At 41.2% G+C, this 22184-nt stretch overlaps 1 protein-coding gene across 3 annotated transcripts in view; it reads right to left on the bottom strand.

The window, feature by feature from the left end:
* TUSC3 (tumor suppressor candidate 3) overlaps positions 1 to 22184 on the bottom strand; it is a 434459-nt gene that overhangs the window by 150763 nt on the left and 261512 nt on the right. For all 3 annotated transcript variants that reach the window (XM_074991822.1, XM_074991823.1, XM_074991821.1), the window contains one exon: positions 10566 to 10655. In XM_074991822.1, coding sequence (XP_074847923.1) covers positions 10566 to 10655 — 90 coding nt within the window. The remainder of the gene's footprint in view (positions 1 to 10565; positions 10656 to 22184) is intronic.

Genomic DNA, 22184 nt, shown 5'->3' with positions numbered 1-22184 from the left:
CCGGTTCTCACCCTCCCAGGCTGGGAGCCTAGAGCCATCCTTTGGCTTCCCTGGAGGTTGGTCCCCAGCAGAGTCATCAGGCTTCCAGGCAGGGAGTACAGAGCCCTCCTCTAGAGGCTCCATCCAGACAGAATCCTCAGGCTAGGCTTTTCTCGTCCTGGCCCAGTCTCCTGACTTCTGGTCAGATGGCAGGGAGGGGCCAGGCTCAATACAAAATGGCTGCCAGAAGGATTCCTCCCCTCCTGGGTAGTGAGGTGGCCACTCGGCCCCACTATAGAGTGCACCTACACACAAAAGCAGATTGGCAGGGCAATCTGCTCTGTTGACAGAAAGCAGACTGACTGCCCTGCCCTCTGTCAACAGAATGGCTAACTGGAAGCTCTACAAACATGGCTGCCCAGTGAACCAAAAGCTCGCTCTGTAGACACATCTGTCTACACTGCACTTCTGTCTACAGAGTTCTGCTGACAGAGTGTTATTTCTCAAATGTTCGAGGGATAACACTGTTGAGACAAATGCAGTGTTCTGTCAAGACTGTCAACAGAACACTTTAGGTGGGTAGACACCCCCTGTGTTACGTTAACAGAAGGCCCCTTCTGTCAACAAAACTCTCTAGTGCAGACACTGCCTGTATGTCTATTGCTCTTTTAACCAGTACTCACCTCTCTTTTTAAATACATTTCAATTTAGTTTATAAGTACTGGCTACAAGCACGTGTTTGGAAAAGACCTGAAATACTCATTAATCTCAGGGGATAATGCATCTGACACTTTGGGATGGGCAGAGCTGCCTTATATGATGAGTAAGATTTTCAGTGATCCTCATTATTTGACTTGAGTTTCCTCTGTGGAGGTGTAAGACCGGGTTGCTTTAATGAACCTCTTTTCTTTGCTTTTGGATAACTGATATGGTAATAAGTATCAGCGAGGTAGCCATGTTAGTCTGCAGCTTCGAGAAAAACAAGAAGTCTTGTGGCACCTTATAAGCTAACAGGTATTTTGGAGCCTTGTGCCCACAAAAGCTTATGCGCCAAAATATCTGTTAGTCTATAAGATGCCACAAGACTTCTTGTTGTTGATAAGGTAATACAGAAGCTGTTTTGTGGTGGTTTGGTACATCTAAATATTGGAATAGCTACCCACTTTGGGAAATAGCCTCACCATTTTGAGCATGTCACCTTAATTAAATGACTTCAGCTGTTTTCCCTGGGACTCTGGTCACAAGATAAAATTTAAGAATCTGAATAAACATAAAATATATAATTCTTTAATTCAATGTTTATAGATCTCAGGGTGCATCCTCTTGGTTAGCAAAAAACAGTATCAAATATAGTATACAAGCTATATATCATTGTAAATGACCTGTTAATGGTTACCAACAAATAAAACTCAACTTTTCTCTGAGAAAATAAGCTAAAAGAACAAATATTTCAAAGTAAATTAAAAATCAATTATTTAAATCAAGGGTTCCTGCTTTCTGATTTAAATGATTATTAATATTGGTAATGAAAACTGTCAGAGAATAAGTTATATGGAAAATAGCAAAGTTTGGAAGGGGTTAATTATACTAATTTCAAAACACATAAATCAACAAGGAATACTTCAGATGAACTTGCTGCGAGAATTCCATTTATTTTCGGAATATTTGTATTAGAATTGCAGATCAACAATTAGTTCTAATGGACAGTTCCCTTCACTTCAACTTTTGCTAGGTTTTTATTATTTACTCTGCAACTTAGGCAGGAATTAATTCTCTTTGTTTGAGGTGAATTTGGGATGCTGTCTGTCTAAAGTTTGTGGCTGGAAGGTTTTTCCTTAGCTCTACAAAGATGTCTATTTATTCTTTACTTAAAAAACGTAGATACCTTTCAATAGAGACCATGTAAGATTAACAAAATAATCAGAGAAAGACTAGTATAAGATCTTGTGTGTTGATATTTCAAAAATTTCGAAGTATCGATTTAAAACTTTCTGTGGAGGTTCTCAGAAAAATGCAAGAGAGTTCAAATACTGAGGTATTAAATGGAGTTGCACAGTTTGATTTTAATTCAATTTTGTGCTGGAAATGTATGTTCAAACTGTGCAGTTAATACAGGCAATAATTGCATGATTTTTCTTTTAACTGAGCAGTTTTCTAAAATTAGGAAGTGCATATTCACAAGGTTTGCTGACTAACTATAGAATTCCCCACTACACACTAGAAAAGCAATTGGTGCACCAACTATAAAAAACAGCTACATATTTCTGCTTATTCACAAAGCTAAATTTTCTATACTACATTTTAAACATGTTAACTGCTATGTTACTGTGTTCTGGGAACAAACTGTTTCGCTGTTCCTTTCCAGACACAAGCATAAGTATGGGCTTACTAAAAGAAGGTGTGGCATAGGGATACCATGAACATAAACAAAAACAAGATACAAACATATCAGTTTCCATCTAATCCCTATATGCCCTTCAGTTCCTTCACTTGCTCCACCAAGCTGCTATTATGAAATAATGCCACGGTTATTTATACCACTGAGGACTTTACAACAAAGTTCATTCTCTGAGGGCATTCATTCTTTTACTTGACAGGTTACATAGCTTGGCCTATCAAGATTACACAACTGAGGTATCTTGGCTGATACTTGGCGAATCTACAACTCCTAGTGCCATGGAGATAGGTTTTGGGTATATCCAAGGAATGAGCTGACCAATTCTCTTTTCACACTGATAAATTCAGAATAACTCTATTGTGTTTCACCAGAGATATACCCAAGATACAGAGATGAACTGCTAAAATTAACTCTAAATATCCTGTCATGTTCTTAAGGAATCTTTGCTTCACAAAAGGAGAACAACTCACATGGAACCCTAGTTTTGGATCTTTGATAATTTTAACACAAGCATTGACAATGTTTCAACAATATAAATCTATACTGGGAGTGACGACTCATGAACTATATCTAATAGTGCAAATTATTTTAAAACATTCTCTTTTAACTAGTCTTTGAATTTACCATATTACAATGATCACATACTCAATATATTTAGGTAATTCTGGTGGCTTAGGCTGTTTTAGAGACAAACAAGCAGCAGAGGGTTCTGCTAATAAATGCCACTGTAGTAATACCTGCTACTGTAACGCAACTAGAAAGAAGTTACTTATCTGATCTCTACCTGTCTCTCTGAGATGTGAGTGCAATGTATTCTACTCATATGTATTCACACTCAGCATGTGAAAGACAGGAAACTTTGTTTAGCAATACCTATGAAGGTAGCATACATACCCCTAATCCCTCCTTGTTACTTCTTCCAAAGCTATTTAAGGGTAGCACCACCCCAGTTCCCACTTAGTTTCTTTCCATTGGAACCCAACTGTGATGGACACCCCCCATCCCATGCTTTATGGAAAATGGTTTAAGAATATAAATATGCCTAACTTGGAAGTGGTTTGGACAAAATACCTCTTGTAACCTATCATTTTTAATGTTAACTGTTGGATCTGTATATCCTATTTAGGTGCATGTATCATTTTTGAGTTTGAAGTTGAGTATTGTCTACATATTTGTATTCCAAATATGGACTTCTTTGAAGACCTCAACAGGAGGCCTGGCTACCCTATTGTGAGAGGACTGCTCGTCAAGTGAATATAAATACTTAGCTAACAGTGGGCCTTGAAATATGCCAATCAACAACTAAGAAATGATGTGAAGGTTCAGATTTGCCCATAGGCAAAGTCTGAAGCCTAAGAAAAGGTGGAATGATACGTGGATAGGTGACTTACTCATGTAACAATCTTCATCTTGGACTATACTTTTATAAGAGAACAATGAAATTCCTCCACAGGGGAAATGTATAAAGAGGGTAATGAGGGCCTCTATCACTTGATAAAAGGACCACTATACATGTTCCGGTTCAACAAAAGCTCAACTCCAAGAAGTCACATGATATTTTGGATGAGAAGGCCCACAGGTTAGCAGCCTCAGCTTGGGTTCTGGCATGTAAGAAGTAATCATCCAACCTTCCTAGGCCTTTCAAGCTTTCAGAAGAGTCACAAGTTAGTTCCATACTACTCTTTGCCAGCCAAGTAATTGGATCTCATAATGTAAAGCCCTACTGTCTGTGTCATGTCGAAGAGGCCTTGCCACTTGGACAGCAGCTTGGAATCAGGGGAGGGCAACAAAAGTGGGTCTTGTCTTTGTGGTCAAAGGTCTGCAGCTTAGTTCCTCAGTTGTAATGAAGTTCTTGCACTCTGTGCATGCAACAGTTCTCTTGAGTAACTGTCCCAAGTACCTGGAGTCACTCCCACAGTTGCAATATATTGTGAACCAACCTCATATCTTCAGTTCCTTGCTCCTCCCAAGTATTCCTCAGAAGGTCAAAGATTCCCCTGAGCTGCCTCCCAAGTATTCAAATGGAGAGAAACCTGTAGAGGCATTGGGGATCTCTTGCACAATGAAAAGAAGCATGAACAAGATTTTATCCTGCTGCTGCAGGCCATCTTCCACTAATTTCTGTAGCTTCCTTTCCAGAGTCCTGCTCAACCTCTCTACCACCACATCCATCCAGTGGTGGTAGATTACAATTTTGAGGACATGAATGTGCAATAGGCAGCATATCTCTGCCATACATGTTTGATGAACCATTGATCCCTCTGTCAGTTTCCTCTTGAGGTATTCTGACTTGGCAAGCATCTTTGAGAGATCAGTGGCAATGGTGGGGGTCATGGCTGGCTGCAGAGGGTTGGCCTCAGGGTACTGAGTAGCATTTACGATCATGAGGATATAATGGTATTCTTCCCCATTTTTCTCCAAGGGCCCCCACTAGATCCATACCAATATGCTCAAAGGCACTACAATCATGAAAATTAGTATTAAAGGTGCCGTAAGTATCTCCACTAGTTTCCACCCCGACACTCTGGACAAAAGGTGCAGTATTCTTGGATGTCCCCGTATATGCTAGGTCAAAAGAATCTTTGCAGTAGCAGCTGTGGAGTTTTCTTCCTTCCCACCCAAGGCATCAAGTGGGCTAGATATAACAGGCTTCAGTGGAACCTCTGCATGACTAACTATTACCAAATGTTTTCTTACATATTGGGGCACCAGCCAGACAGTGTAGGCAGTAGTCCCATCCCCTGGATGGCTGCAGGAGGTTGACCTATGCTTGTTCAAGGTCCACCACTTCCTCCCAAGCCCAGTTTAGGGTCAGGTCTTCCCTTTGCTCTTTCAAGAAGTCCCGGTTGATACCCAGCCACTACTGTCCATCCTCCTCTGGGCTCCCTGTCACAGAGTGGCTTCAAAACAGAGTTGTGGGCTGGTCAATGTGACCTTCACCTCAATAGCCCTTTCTTTGCTGACTCCTTGTACTGACTCCTGCAAGATGATTTTATATTGCAGTCCCATTTTTGCTGTTTTGTGCAATAGTAACTTTACCTCCAAAGAAACTGAATATGGTATCCAGAGACCTATTTCCACTTAACATTTTTATTGTTTTCTTGACAGTGCCTGAACCTATTACTGGGTGATTTAAATTGAGTTTTGATAGTTACGGGTAGTAATTAAAATGTGGCCTTTATTTTGATTAAATCATGACAGATGACTTATCTGAAATCAGTCTTTGATGATTTAAAGTATGCTTCATCTTCACCTAGCCAAAGCGGCAATGCTCTTATTTCAGGAATTTATCAGGAGAGAGAAAAAATAGGGCTGGGACTGTGCATTTGTGGTATATACCTTTTGAGAAGTGATTGTTTTAAGAATGAAGGGAGAGTTCTGAAGTATAAACTCTCTTCATTCAAGCAACTTTCTGTCACTAAAATCTCAGGCTTTTCCATTAGCCAGCCAGAGCTCCTACTGGGATAACTGAGGGAGTTGGCAAGTGCAGCCCGCCCACAACTACACAGTCCCCCTTAAGAGGGGGATCCATTAAAATAGCACAGTTCCCAAATGAATACAGGGACAACTAAATAAAAAAGAACAGGTGCGGGTCAAAGGGCTAAAATAAGGGAGCCTGAGGGGGGATACCAAGCAGAGCGCCCTGGACAACACCCACTGCTCCTCAAAGGTGTTGAGGGGCCCAGCAGACACTGACCAGAGAAACTCTGCCAGGATTCATGAGCAGATGGGGGAACGGAAGTAGGCCCCATAGTGGCAATCTCACCCCCTCAGCCAGCCTCCTCTCCCTGGTCTTACAAATGGCCACAGCCAATTAGCTAGCCAGAGCTGTCTTCTATGGGGCCATGTTGGCAGCGTGGTAGAGCCAAACCCACAGTGCCAGCACACACCAGAGACAGCCTCTGGGACTCAAGCTCTGTACCAGAACCCTGTACCAGAGCCAGAACCCTCAGGACTGTGGCCACGTCCAGCACCCTGGCCAGAGCTGTTTGTCAGAGAAATAAGTTTACAGCATTATAAATTATATTTTTGAAATATTGTTTCAGTATGTTTCTTATATAGAATGGCTCTACTTTATATTTTGCATGTGACCTTCTCTCTAACAATCTTCAGATTAAAATACAGTTTTCTGAGTGCTGGATGTACTTTCTTTTAAATATCATCGGACTCAGTCATATTATGTACAGTGTTTAATGGTATTTTACTAATTTAAATGTCTAATTAGAAATTTGTTACAGATATGATATGTGCAAGTACCTGGAAAATGGAGCTTTTCCAGAACCTTGGTGCTCAAAATGTGTTTCTTGGTGTTAAAGATCTTCTACAGTTTACTGTAAGGACCCCACTTTCCATTTGCAGGGTTTTGCTCTACAAATATTTATTTTACATCCCATTTTCTTGTTGTATTGTATAGTTTTCTTAAGCAATTTGATAACGTGTGGTTTTTTCATGTATCATGCTGTTAAGTAATACTTAACTGGTGCCATAACATGACATCTAAATTGTGATACCAAAATAATCTTGGCATCATACAGCACTAGATATTGATTTTCCTTACATTATGTTTTACTATGTTGAATTACACTTAGATTCAATTGGATAAAACTTATTTGGCATAAAAGAAACCAGAAGTCAGTTTTCAGAAATGTATCAAGTATTTGTATTTATAGCCTATTAGGTTATTATTCAAGGGTAACTAAAGAAAAGCCTCCACAGATACAAGAGAAGTTTGGGTGAATAAGGAAAGAAGGGTAGAAAATGTATTCTATTATAATTGTCTATAATGCAAACCTTGCGATTTAAAGGACCTGTGTAACAGCCAGTTCTTTTATCAGACTTATACAAGTTTACAGCAAAGTGATGTCACCAATAATAATTTATGATTTCTTCAAAATCCTGTATTTCATCCTGCAGCCTTTTCCATGTGTCAGAGTGAATATGTGAGCAAAAATACAGAAACAGTTCCATCAAAAATGTAAGGAGAACAAACACCTATCTCAGATGAAAAGTGGAAGAGGTGCCATTAAAAGTGGATACTCGCCAGCCTAATTAAGTTTACTGCAATATTTACCACTGATCAAGACAGGTAAGTGAATAAAACATTTGATGGATTTTAAAAAAAAAGACCATAACTTTATTAACTCAACTTGTGCTACGTGCCCCTGCATTTAAATGGGTCCAGTTAAATAGCCTGAAATCATATAACTCATAATTCAGGGTTGGTCTTCTTCACATTGTCTCTAACATTCAGTCCCTCTCTGAATCTGTTACCCCTTCCCTCACAAGGTGGTAGGCAGGTACCTTAGTCTGCAAAGGCTTAAGATTTCCCCATTATTCCACAAGCAAAAAATGTCCATCAGCCATAATCTTGGCCTCTTACATACATTTCTCTGGGTGCTGACTCTTTCAGTCTTTATATGCGCTGAACACTAGCTTAATGTTGAGAAAAACCAAACATTCTTCATCTCTTTCTAACCTCTAAAATCATGAGCCACACTCCTTTTTAACCAGAAACAGTGTCTCCATGATGTTGCAAGGAGGGTAAACCACTCCTTCGATAACCTGACAATTTACCCCCAAAAGGATGAAGAAAAAAAATCTGACTCCAGAACAGATGATTGATCAGACTGCAACATGAGGGAAGTGTAACTCAAGAATATCGCAACTGTCAGCATTAAATACTTCTGGCTTCACAAACATACGCTTGCCAGAAAGATAGAACTCTGGATTTACATGGATATGCATGTTTGCAGATTGTGGATCAGATATGGGTATTAACTTTATCTACGTGGGGCTCTAAAAGCAGAATGCTGTTTCTTTAAAAATGTGGTACATCTCAAGCTAAGCAGGACTTGTGAAAACATGGACAAGGCATCATTGTGGATTGCAGCCACAAAAGCAGAGAATCCTTTCAATCATTTAGAGGATTTAAATCTCACCTTAAAACTATCTACTGTTTATATGCTTTTTCAAGAGTGTGCATGAAACACCTGATAGATACACACACACACACACACACACACAGCTGTGTCATATATATGCATTCATGATATTAGGCACACAAGAGAGAACAAGTTTGAACATAAAATGTAATACATTTAGGGATATCACTTCTCTGTATCTTTCATGTGTCCAACGATAATATTGCTTACTTATATTTGTAAATATAATCGAGATGTACACATTAAAAACTGTGATAAAATACAAATAGTATTATTATAAATTATGAACAATGAGGTCACAAATATCCTAGAGTGGCTACTGTACATATTTGTTAGGATTCCAAGGTAAAACATATATAACTAAATCCTTGAGGCTGTGACACTAAAAAATGTACAATACTAGTGTCTAAATGAAAAACAGTAAAATACATACAAGTATACCAAATATAATTTCCAATTTAATATATCATAACTCCTATATCAGACTTCCAAAAACAGTGATCCAGCTACCAGTTACACTCTGAATTTTACTCTGTAATTACATTGGTGATTAGTTCATGAACTAGACCAGGAGTCTCGTAGCCTATGGCCAAACCCTTCTTGACAATTCAGAAATGAAAACATATTATTTGTGTTAAGAATTGTATACAATCATAGTGATACAGTCAGAGCATCAAGAAGTTTATAATCTAAGTATGGACAAAGGGTGAGAGGGTGGAGAGAGTCAGAGAGGTCAAGTTGACTTGCTTAAAGTAAAACAACAAATTAACGACAGAGCCGAAAGTAGAATCTAAAGTCTCTTGATTCAGACGCCAGCTATTCAAGAAAGGACACACACTGTCTGAGGAGCTCACAATCTGAAGGTAGCCAACAAGACACATTTTACAGAAGTGAAATAATGTAGTTTTTTTTTTTAAATTTAACAAACATCACTGTTGGTAACACAGAAGAAACGAATCTTTAAGAATGAAAATATATATGAAAGGAGCTATGAAGAAATTGTTTAGCACCAGATTTTTCCTTTGCCATCTTTCGCCTTTCTGTCACTCTGTACAAAGACATCATACCTAAGGTACCCCAGGCACTAATGAAAAATTCTAAACTCTTCTAAACACAAGGTTTTACAGACATTATTTATCACTTTTTTGCATCCAGTTCTGCATAACGAAGCAACAGACTGAATCACATCATTTTACGTCAATCTATAGCAATAATACTGGTATGCTGTGGACCAGTAATCAAATTCAAGCCATCACTTTCTGCTGCTCCAATTAGGACATGACACATCAAAGAACATTGAGAGGATTTATTCTTTTAGGCATAAAGAACAGGCAATGTGAACTGGCAATGAGCAAACTTGGCAGGGGGAAGGGGGTGTTAAAAGTTCCATTAAGTAGGGGGAAAAAATGGATGTTTGCAAATGTTTTTGCAAGCCTTGTAAGCTTCTGTGCCAATGTCTTTGACAGTGATTAATATTATAAAGGATAAACACAGGGGGCTTGCTCCCCACTCTCAGCCAATTTATATAAACACTGGGGAGTACTTTGCAGATCTGTTTTCCCTCTCATGAGCTATCTTTTTCTGACAATGGCAGGGATACAGATCATCAGCAATGGCATATTGGACTCCATGAGGAAGCTGACAGAACTCAGCTCATAATGCGATACAGTGGTGAGGCAAGGGTATGAGAAAAAGGGGGTTCTGTAAAGCCCTCCTGAAAGGTAACAGGGATATTGAGAAGCTGTAAATAAACCCAAACAGATTAGAACCTTGAAAGTATCCTCCAAGACTCACTCTCTTGTTTTAAACCTTTAAAGTGGGGATCTTGCCCAAACTGTTTAAGCCTTCAAAGGATTTTTGTGCACTGAAGTTGAAGAAGAGCTGAAAGTTCACTTTAGTTTATATTTTAATCTTATTAGTTAGCAAATTCATACAAAAAAGCATAATGTTTATGCATTTGTGATCAGCAGGAGCTGTGTGGTGTGGAGTGAATTTGAAAAGCCAAACCCTTTGTATCATTGCATAAATAGGAGCTGTTTTGAAGACATGGCCACCCAGGTAGGCGCCCAAATGGGAACTTTTAGATGCAGAGTACTTTCAAAAATTTAACTGTTGAACTCCACAATAAGCAGCGTTCCAATTTCCTGAAACGCGATCATGATCCATTATCCCACTGTTCTTTAGATTTGCAAAACTCCATCACAATACAGCCAATTTAGATACTGATGCAAAAAAAAATCACTCACCACTTGTCCATTCTGAGGATTCTTATGAGCATATGGAGGGCCCCGGATATGATTCCACATTTGACCAGAAGTCATAGCAAATACAACACACTGAAAAACAGGAGAAAATATGAAACTTTAAAGATAAAGCTGTAAAGCCAGATAATCCTGTATTCAGTTCACTGGGCTTCATTTTCTTTTGGGCACTAAAACTGAAAAACACATTTGTACTGCTAGAAATCTTAATTTTAAACACGATGACTTTAAATATCCAAACAAACAGTTGCATCTATTAGAAGCTAAGAATGGGAACTACAGAAGTGTTCAACAATGGCATAAATCTGCTTACAGTGAAGTCATTGGAAACACAATCAACCCAAAAACTGAAAGCTTTAGAACACTGCACAGCTCTATCTTCCTATATATATACATGGTTGCATACAAAGAATGTGCATGTTACTAAGACAGCATCGCTTTTCAATACTAAAAGTAAAATGCATTTAGAGACAAAATTAGAAGGGCCAAGGAACAACATGAGATTAATCTAGCTAGCAACACAAAGGGTAACAAGAAAACATTTTACAAATACACTGCAAGGAAAAGGAAGACAGGGGAGGCCCATTACTCCAGAAGGAGGGGAAAATCAATAGAAACTGCAGCAGCCCTCAAGTGTTAAATGCTCTTTGTGTCACCTTTTCAAAGGGAAAAAAAAGGTTAACAGTTGCCTGACTGCTAACAGAGAGTGAACATCAGTGAAAATGGGATAGGATTGGAGGCTAAAATAAAGAAAGAATGAGTTAAAACTTACTTAGATAAGACAGACATCTTAGTCAGCAGAGCCTGATTAAATACATCCTAGAATACATAAGCAACTGACTGAAGAGATTTCTGAGCCATTAGCAATTACCTTTGAAATCTTGTGCAGGATGAGAGTGATCCCAGAGGGCTGGAAAGGCAAATATAGTACCTAGCCGTAAGAGGGGAATAAGGATAACCCAGGGAATTAATTACCTTTGCAACTGGCAAGAAAAGGGAGCAACTACTCAAAGCAAACATTTCATAAGCACCTGGAAGATTGTAATCATAGTAAACATGGTTTTGTCAACAACAAATAATGTCAAACCAACCTAATATCCTTCTTTGACACCTAACAAACTTGGTGGATGGGGGAAAAACAATATACTTGCATCATCGTGACTTGGACACTATCTCACATGACCTTTTCATAGACTATGGAATTAAAACCTAGACAAACCTACTCCAAAGTGAGTGCACAACTGGTTGGAAAGCCTTGCCCTCAGAACAGTTATCAGTGGCTCACTCACAGTCAGCCTGAAGTGGTGTGTTGAGAGGAGGGAAGTACCATTTGTCCTAGCTTGATTTCTATTCAATATCTTCATGAAATATTTGCATAATAGCATAGAGTGTACATAAGATGTGTCTACACATAAGCACCATTTCAAAAGGCTGAAAATTGAATGAATTTTGAAAAATAGTGACCACACATGATCAGATCATACTTATGGAGGTAAGCCATGCCTGGGTCACACACCCTCCCTAGGGAGGAGCTCCAGGGCAAGGGAGACCCTGGGCAGCAGAGTGGGGGGGCATGGGGGTGATGGGGGGGTAGGGGACATCCTGCCACACCCAAATGATAGTGCCTGTCCTCCCTCCCTTGCAGGTCATCTGTGCCATCAATGCCACGCTGCTCCACAGGGTCATCTGTCTGGGATATCCAGATGCTGCCATTGCAGGATTTGCTGCACTTGGCTTCCCGAACTGTTTCTGTGCCCTGGCACACAGCACTGGCCAGTACGTGAACCACAAGGGCTACCCTTCTGTGTGGGCTGGGCTGGCTGGACACAGGACATATGTGTTCTGGAACTCTGGGCTCTGCCGATGCACAGAGGTCCACACCTTCATCACCCCAGTGGAAGATTCTGGTCCGGGATGTTACCATACTGCTCAGATGCTACCTACCCCTTGCAGCTGTGGCTAATGTGACCGTATATGGACCACTTCAACCCCACCCAGGAGGCTTTCAACATACCCCTCAACCAGACCTGCAATATGGTCAAGCAGGCCTTTGGGCACCTTAAGGTGCGGTGGTGGTGCCTTCTTGCATTTCTGGAGGTCAGGGTGCTGAATGTGCCCCAGGTAGTGGGGACCTGCTGTGCCCTCCACATCATCATGGAGGGAAACAGGAATGCCTTGGTCCAGGGGTGGGCGGCTGAGGCTGGCCCCAGGTATGAGCAGCTGGGTGGTACCCCCATTCACCATGCCCACAAGGACGGGCTCCGCATCAGAGAGGCCCTCTGACAGAGCTTCACTGATGGGCCCCAGTGACGCCCTCACATCCACCCCTCACCATCCCTCCCTGAAAAGCACAGCACATGGAGGTGTTTGTCAAAACATTTAACTACCCAGTACTGAAATTGTTAACTAAGTGAACAAAAAACCTATGTATAGAGGGAGGGGGGTAAACAATGTACCTTGGGCAGGGGCGGGAAATGTAGGGACCTCAACCTGGAGGGAGGACAGGAGGAATCAGTTCAGGACTGGGGTGGAAGGCTGTCAGCCCAATTGGGTGCGGGATCCCTTCCACCCCAGGTCCGGGGTCCTTGGTGGGGCTCAGATGGGGCAGGGAGCACTGGGAGGTATGGCCCATGGGAGGGGCTTGGTGTGGGGGGGCTCAGCAGGGGGCAAAAGGAGGCAGGCCACAACAGCCAGGTGCTCTCACAGGATGCCACTAAATGTCCTGCAGGTTGTCCATGAGCCTGTCCCAAGCCACCCTCCACCATGCTATGTCAGCCTCAGTGAGGCAAAAGGTGCCACTTGGTCACCCTGGCCTCAGTATCACCTGGAGCATGAAGCATCCACCTCAGGCAACCCTCCAGTGGTGCCTGGAGTGTGTAATGCAATTTAAAGGGCCCAGGGCTCCAGCTGCCATCCCTGCTTTACCCATGTGTAGCCACATTTAAAACACAGATAGTCAATATTTTTATAATTTCAGATACACAAAATGATCCATGATTAAGCACAGGATATTCTCCGAGGGGTAGCTTTGTTAGTCTGTAGCTTGTTATTTATTTAGGATAACCACAGGACTGCTTGTTATTTACACAGAATAATTACATTGAGGAAATCATAACTTTTCCAATTGCACCATACATGACCCATCAAAAATGAATCATGATGTCATGAACATATTGTAATAATATTATGATGAAAATGAGGTGTAGTGTCACATATGGACTTAACATGTAGTGCTGACAGTGCGTATATCAATGGGAGAGATTCTCCTGTTAACATCGTTGCTGCTGCTTCTCAGGGAGATGGTGTATGTACACTGACAAAAGAAGCTCTCCCATTGGCATGGATAGTGTCTTCACTAAGTATTTTTTGTGGCACAGCTGCAAGGCTGCAGTCCTTTAAATCTACACAAGCTCTTATGAAAAAAAATACATTTCAGCAAATCACCTCAGTGTCTTACCTCATGTAACATTTTTAGGCAAGTATCAGAGAGGTAGCTGAGTTAGTCTGTATCTTTGAGAACAACAAGTCCTGTGTCACCTTATACACTAACATATATCTTGGAGCATAAGCTTCCCTGGGCAAAGACCCGCTTCATCAGATGCATGAGTTGTGGGAGGGGGGGATTCTTTTATGAAGAAAGAACAAATGGACATAAATAAGACTACGTAAAAGAATAAATGAACATAAATCAGACATCAGGAATGGTAACATACAAAAACCTGTGGGAGAACACTTAAATTTTCCTGGACACTCAGTAACATTTAAAAGTAGCAGTCCAACAACAAAAAAATTTCAAAAATAAAATGGAAAGAGATTTCTGAGCTGCAATTCATTTGCAAATTTGACTCCATCAACCAAGGATCAAAACAGAGACTGGGAGGGGTTGGCTTATTACAAAAGCAATTTCTCCACTCTTGATGTTCACACCTCCACATTAGCAACTGACAGTGCACCACATCTCCCCAACTGAACTGACTTGTTTTCTCCTCTCTTGATGTTCACAACTCCACATTAAATGCCAGTAATGGGCTATATCCTCCCTGACTGAGTAGACCTTGTCAGCTCTGGCCCTCCCCTTTACTAAGACCCCTCCCCCATATTTATATCCTCCTCTGAAACACCCCCACTCATGCAGCTGACAAAGTGGGTCTTTGCCCACGAAACCTTAGGCTCCAAAATATATTAGTCTATAGGTGCCACAGGACTTCTTGTTATCTTTTAGGCAAGTACTTAGCATTCATGTTTGATTATAGGTTTATGCATGTCATGCAAAGAGTTGTCACTGCAGCTCCTGAAAGAAAACTCCATCCCTTACTTCAAAGTCTCTTCTGAAACTCTGATTAACTTACCTGTGACAGAGAAGTATGATGGAGCCTGGAAAAAAAATCCCTTTTGCAAAGAGCTTGTGCAATTACACTTAAAATAAAGTGTAATAATATGCATTGCTTCTTGCAGAAGGTAATACTTCAGAATTTACAAAATAAAACTAATTGACATACAAGTAATCACTGATACCATCTAAAAGGAGAAAAAGAAGATAATCCAAGGAGTAATTCTGGATGACCAAGAGGCAGAGCAAAAGCAAGAGTATGTATAAAGTCTAAATATATCACCTGTGTTTTCAGTATGGACATTCCACACAAGTCCTAAGCAGGCATAGCTTGTCTGAATGACAATGATTAAAAAGGATGGCATAACTTCTACATAATTAAAGCAGCAAGCACAATGAAGAATTAGACCCCATCTTCCTCATTGACTTAAGTGGTGCTACCCACAGTATTTAAAGTTAAAAATATGCAGAACCATGTGCTACAACATGCATTAAAAAATGTTTAGCCAAAGTAAACAGGGCCAAATTTTTGCTAATAATCTTAGGTGTTTGAAGGGCTTTTTGTACATTTTATCCAATTGTAGACATGAATTTATATCAAATCAAAGTTTATTGCTATAAGTGTAGAAGGAGACAAAGTCCCAACAGGACATAATCAAGTTGTCAGTGCTGCGTACCTCTAGGTATCAAACATTGATATCAGGGAGAACTAAGTTTCTATTGCTGGAGAAAGAGAATCAACAGTTATTTTTTATGTTTTGCTCGTGCACACTGGAGATGGATTTCTATTGTAATTCCATTGATGAGTCACACAGGAGCTAGCAGATGTTTTTAAACCAGGAAGATAACAAGGAAGATGAGACTGAAGATAAGCGTACAGAAGGGAAACTAGAAAGATGTCGTGAGATGCCAAAGTAAGGGAGTTAATAACAAAGAAAGAATAAACAGGCTTAAAAGACTAACAAATTTTGACTGTCAAAATTGGAAATCGTGTAACTGTCACCTTGTGAAAAAAATTTAAATTGTGATAGATATTTTGTTATATTTTCTGGGACCAAATCTGCATATGTATGAAAACAAAAATATTCAATGTATATAGAATAAAATATTTAAACTTTCTGAACAAATCTCTCAACTGAAAGTGCACCATAGATCATTAATTATTATAACAGAGATAACAAAAAGCAGATTTAACCCTATCTTCTCATAAAGTTCTAATTTCCAACTGAAAGAAATCCATGTGGTAAATGATTCTTCAAAATGTAAACCAACTTATTCACAGTAATTGAATTAAAATGTATTAAATGAGGAAATGTTAACAAAAATGATGGTTTACCCAAATAGCCCCTTCTCAATAAAGAGGCTCATTCAAGAGAGAAGAGCCATGCAGAGAAATCCACTACCCGAGTAGATTCCCAAGTCAAAGTTCATGTTCTCTTTTCATCTCTTATTTCATACTGGAATTAAAATGTACTCTTACTTTAAAAAAATAACAAACCTAAGTTCACAGGACTGGATTTAATTGAATTTAAGAGCTGAATTGGTCAAAATGTTTCATTGTTACCTCACAAAGGCTGAATCTTTAACCAGGGAATTAACCAGGGAACATGACCTATAGTTTGGTATGGAGTATGTAAAGACTCATTCTACAGACCATTTCAAGTGAAAATGTTTGCATAGCCTACAAATATAAATCTTGGCAAAAAGCATTATCGGGGTAAATCTAGAATTCTGAAACAATTAAATTTGTAGCCTTGAATCCTCTACACCAAAAAATTAGGCAGCTTGGGGCTATGATACGATATCGGACATGATGCAATCAGAGTCACAAATCTCAGGAGCACTGAAATACAAGCCTTCCAAAACTTCCTCCTGTGTAGAGTACAAAGTAGCCACCTTTTTCCTTCCCAAGCAGGAAATTTTAGCTTCAACAGGTATGCCATGGCAACAGATGTTTGATTCCAACATTAGAATGTCTAGAATATTTTGCTACACCCAACTTGCTTACTGTGTTCCCATTGAGTAAGTAATTTTAAATAAATATAAGGAGATACCATCTCATAGAATTGGAAGTGACCTGAGGAATTTGCCACAGATCCCTACATGGCCCCCTCAAGGACTGAGCTCACAACCCTGGGTTTAGCAGGCCAATGCTGAAATCACTGACCTATTCCTCCCCCTTTATAAATCTGAAGCAATGACTGCAGAAAGGAAGCACAAAATGGGAGGTTTCACACTGAAACGATCAGAAATTTGAGATAGAAAAGATAGTTAGATCACCTAGCTCCTTTTCAAAGATGTTTTGTTTCCTACAGTACATTTTCTGTTTGGTTTTTTTTGTCAAATTTAGGTTTAAATATCTGAAAAGAAAGGGCTTCCATGACTCCCCTTAGCTAACTATTTAATATTCTGATGGATCTTGCTCTCAGAAATTCTCTTCCTTGACATTCATGATCATCTTGCCATTTACCTTGATTCCATTCCTGTCACAACTCATATTTCTCTTCATCATTGGTATTTACATAGCCCTAAATCGTACTAGCCTCTTACTGTTTCTATATGACTGTAAATTTTTGCAGACAGGATTTTCAAACCCACCTACGCGTTTACGTAATTTGGTCTCCACTAACATCCCTAGGTCTGTGCCAGAATTATAACTTTCCAGATTTCTCCCTCTCACTGAATAACACAGTAACTTGTGATTGTCTTACACATTTACCTCTCATCCATCTGTGTAGACAGACAAAGTCTCCCCACCACAGACCAGCTTTTGCCTCCCCTCTAAGGTGCCTCAGAGCACACAGGGCACTGAACAGCAGTTAAACAGCACAGTCTTCGATGCCTTCCTAAAGGGGCCCACATGTGCTGGCTCATCATGACCCTGAGAAACACAAAAACACAGATAGAGGGCTAGCAGGCTAACCATTAATGAAGGGCCTCAGAGAACTGCCCTTGGCTGGCATTAATGGAGTGATGCACCCACACAGTTATCCCAGAAGAGAAATCTCCGCCCTTGTAAAAGAATGTCCCGTACTCCCAAATTCTTTATCTCCTGTCTTACAAGTGCAAATTAAGTAAGAATTGCCCTTGTAAAAACTGGCGTGACAAAAGACAGACCAGTACGATCTGGCACCATAGATAAGAGAATACGTGACCCAGGGGGTATAAAGATGAGCCCAGAAGCACACTGACTCTGAGTGCATCTTCACCAGTAACTACCTGCTGGTCGGGTCAGGTGATTGCCTCCCGCGGTCCGCAACTGGGGATGCCCAACCTCGAATTTGTCTTTCTGCAGAATTGAGTGACCGATCCTGGCTTGGCTACGCTGGTATCGAGAGACGCAAGGAGGGTAAGAGGTACTCACATTAAGGTCTCCTTTTTGGTGTACACAGTTAAAGAATTAGAGCTCTATAGATTGATGTCGTTGTATTGGATTGTAACGTAACCTGTTAACACCTGTACTCTGCTAGCATATAAGAAGTAGACAATGGCCTTTTGTAACCACACACTTATAACTGTAGCTTAATAAGCTTGTAACCAATTAAGATCTAAGCCTGACTGCTGCTACCTTTGTCACTGCAACACAGCCAGCACAATAAAAAGAACTTTAACCGTTTGGTTACCACAGCCTGGCTATAGGTGAGAGTGCTAAGAGCCTAGCATAGAGTCGTGCTGCCTCCACGGGGCAGACTCCTGGGGTGCCTGTTAGCCAATCCTGGCTGCCCGCTGCGACGGGACAGTGCGTCCTAGCAGTTGAAGTCTCGGGTGTGGAAAGGCTCTTAGTGCTACCACTGGGGCACCCGTCAGTCAATCTTGGCTGCCCGCTGCGACGGAGCTCCCTGCTCTAACAGTAAAAGACTCGGGTGTTTAGGACCCTGGGGCATCCATCAGCCTGGCCCAGGCTGCCCGCTGTGAAGGAGCCCAGCGCTCTAGCAGTTAAAGACTCGGATGGTAACAAGGACATGGTTGGTACCTCACCGCACATTACCCGGCCACTGGCTAACTATCTGTGGAGCAATTTGTAAGTGACATATCTACCTCCCGTGCATTTTAGGAGCTCTGTCAAAATGGAACTATGACAGTTTGCCAGAAAGAGGACGTTGCAGGGTGGTCTGTTTTTCTCTCGATGACCTTAAGAGCGGGTCAGCTGGCAACATATTCAAACTAAGCTCCAGCAGACTTGGGACCATGCTTTGGCTAACATTCCCAGCAGTAGCCTTAGGCCCAAACCCACCCATTTTGGACTCTCAGGACGCTCCCTTCCTCTAACTCCTTTCACTTACTGCTTGGTACTTGCCACTTTAAGGCTGTGTCTACACGTGCCCCAAACTTCGAAATAGCCATGCAAATGGCCATTTCGAAGTTTACTAATGAAGCGCTGAAATGCATATTCAGCGCTTCATTAGCATGCGGGCGGCAGCGGCGCTTTGAAATTGACGAGCCTTGCCGCCGCGCGTCGCGTCCAGACGGGGCTCCTTTTCGAAAGGGCCCCGCCTACTTCGAAGTCCCCTTATTCCCATGAGCTCATGGGAATAAGGGGACTTCGAAGAAGGTGGCGTCCTTTCGAAAAGGAGCCCCGTTTGGACGCGCCGCGCGGCGGCAAGGCTCGTCAATTTCGAAGCACCGCTGCCGCCCGCATGCTAATGAAGCGCTGAATATGCATTTCAGCGCTTCATTAGTAAACTTCGAAATGGCCATTTGCATGGCCATTTCGAAGTTTGGGGCACGTGTAGACACAGCCTAAGTGTGAAAAGAAGCATGGCTGGCTGATGAGGCTCCGTAAGGCAGGGGAGTGCGTCAGGCTGAGCTAGCCCAGTCTCTGACAGGAGGAAGGATTGCAGCAGAAGCCCTCTGTTAGGGTTTGTAAAGAGTTCCTCTGCTACTCTTGAAGCCACCATATTTTTTTGGATTCTGCCACATAATTTAGGCTTCATGTCACTTTGTATGAGAGGCATTGGCTATGTTTAACAAGTAGCTCTGTAAAAAGTACTAACTATCTTTGAGGTTATTAAAAATTGCCACAGGCTTGAAAGACCAATTTGTGTGCCTTTTGAAGTTAATTAAAATTCTTGCGCGATTACACAATGCCAAGCAAGTCACTAGAGTCCCTGTGTAGGTTAAGAACAGAAGACTGCAGATATTGGTGTCATCCGTAAAAAGGGAATAATAAAAAAATAACGATGCATTCATGAACTTTGAGAAATCCAAGTGTTAATAGCATTTGTGTCTATTTTAAAAAGATAATAATTTAAATCAAGAGGTGACTCAGATGCATCAAAGTATTATCCTCTAATTTCTTCTATATTCAATAATTTAGCAATTAATTTTACAACTATTCCTTTTGCAGAAAAGCCAGCAGTTCTGTTCAGCTCAAATTTGCCTCTGTGGCTCCTGGAAACTATAAAGTCTATACAGTTACAAGGGTTGTACTCAATTTCTAAGTTGTAGTTAACCATAAAGTGTTCTCAGCAGTGGACAGACAATTCAAGTCTAGACAGCTGTGGTACATAAACTAAAGGGCAGCACATTTACCGTGTATAAGCTCTCCTGGCAGCACTTCTTAAAGGTACATCTGCACTGCATAGGAAGACCCGGCTCACACTCACCCAAGCCTACCCCAACCATCCCACTTCCATGCATATAAAATCATGCTGTTCCAGGGCTTGAACCCGGAGTTCCAGAACCCCATAGACATAAGTTCAAGCCTGACCTAAGTTCAAGCACTATCACTTCGTAGCTCAGACGCAGTTCTGTTTCACTCGGGTCCTGGGAGTCCTTCAAAATATATCCCACAATTGTATGGACTAACTTTCTTTGCCTTCTCTACCCTAAGAATCTTAAATCTACTCTATTGAAAACAGAAGCAACCACTCTCGGCTGCAGACACCCACTGAGTCAGCATTAACCCCCCATTGATTTTTGATCACTGAGCTATAAACATCATTTGCATGGGATAATGAAGAGAAGAAAACTTTTGCAAACTGTGCTGCTACGTGGTCATGAGAGCACACCCTGGTCTCTGGGGCATGGCCAGAAAAACTGTAGGAATACCAGAAATAACCAGATGTACTATGAGTACCAGAAATGACCGCACATACTAGCAAATACTGAAGAAACTGAAGGTATTGCAAATGTATTGGACTGCTGACTAGTGCAGGGAGCGAATTAAATGTTTCAAGACTGAATACCAGAAAACCGGCTGATGTGAACCAGCAGCAGCAGATGAGGTTGGGTCCACACCCAGAGAAGCTGATGCACACATTCCCTCTGCCCAATGGAACAACATAGTGCAGCACCTGCACCTTGCACAAGTGGGACAGAAACCACCTCTGAGCCCAGTAAGTTTCCATCTCCATTTGTGTGTTTATTAATAGAGTGGAGGGATTTCCATCCTACAAAAATTCTGAGAAGCCCCAGCTAGTAGCTTATGTCTACTAATGGGAAATGGTATGCCACGCCCCCCCCGCCCCATCATCACCATCCATAGAATTCAAAATGGTGGCAGGGACATGAAAACAGTAACACACACATTAAAGTGCATTTTTACTAGAAAGGCACAGATTTCTGGTACAGCCACTGCAATTTTTTTTTTAACAACAACATTATACTGTTGTGCCTGTAGATAAGTGCTTCTATAACCATCTTACAGTCTGTTAAGCCACCTGGACACAGTGAATGCTGTGACTGTGTCTGAGGAAATGTGTTGGAAAGTAGGCCCCCAAGTTACACAGGGACTGCATAACTTCCAGGTTCCCTACCTGCATCTTGGAACAACATACACCTTTGTCTTTTGGGCCCCACAAGCAACCTTATATCCTCCAAAATATGGAAGGCCTGAAATTATAGAAACAGCTTTTGTGGCATGGCCACTGAGTGAAGCCCTCCCCCTGGCATTGTCCTCCAACCCAAGTAGTTTTACGATCATCTAAAATCACTTCTCACACATCTCCCACACTGTAGCAGATCCCTGGGTTGATACAACTTCATGGACTGTTCCAAGAGAAAGTGTTTCCGTGATGAAATCGTGGCTGAAGTTTTGGAGAGGCCTAACAAGTAGGTTCAGTACCAAACACAGAGGGACACTTTCCTCTTCAAGGCAACAGTAAATGTACAGAGATTCTGTAAGATGCTGGAGTCCATTTCAGCAACATTTTCTGATCCAACAAAGGCACGAAGAAAATTTAAGGAGGAGCAGAAGGAGAAGACAGAGGAAAAGTTATACTCAATGGGGTTGATGGCTTCTCAACGTACTCCGTATAGTCCGAGTAAATTGA

This window comes from Carettochelys insculpta, chromosome 4, assembly GCF_033958435.1.
Source record: "Carettochelys insculpta isolate YL-2023 chromosome 4, ASM3395843v1, whole genome shotgun sequence".
NCBI classification, from domain to species: domain Eukaryota; kingdom Metazoa; phylum Chordata; order Testudines; family Carettochelyidae; genus Carettochelys; species Carettochelys insculpta.
The sequence above is the reverse complement of the archived record's forward strand: the minus strand, read 5'-3'. Positions and strand labels throughout refer to the sequence as shown.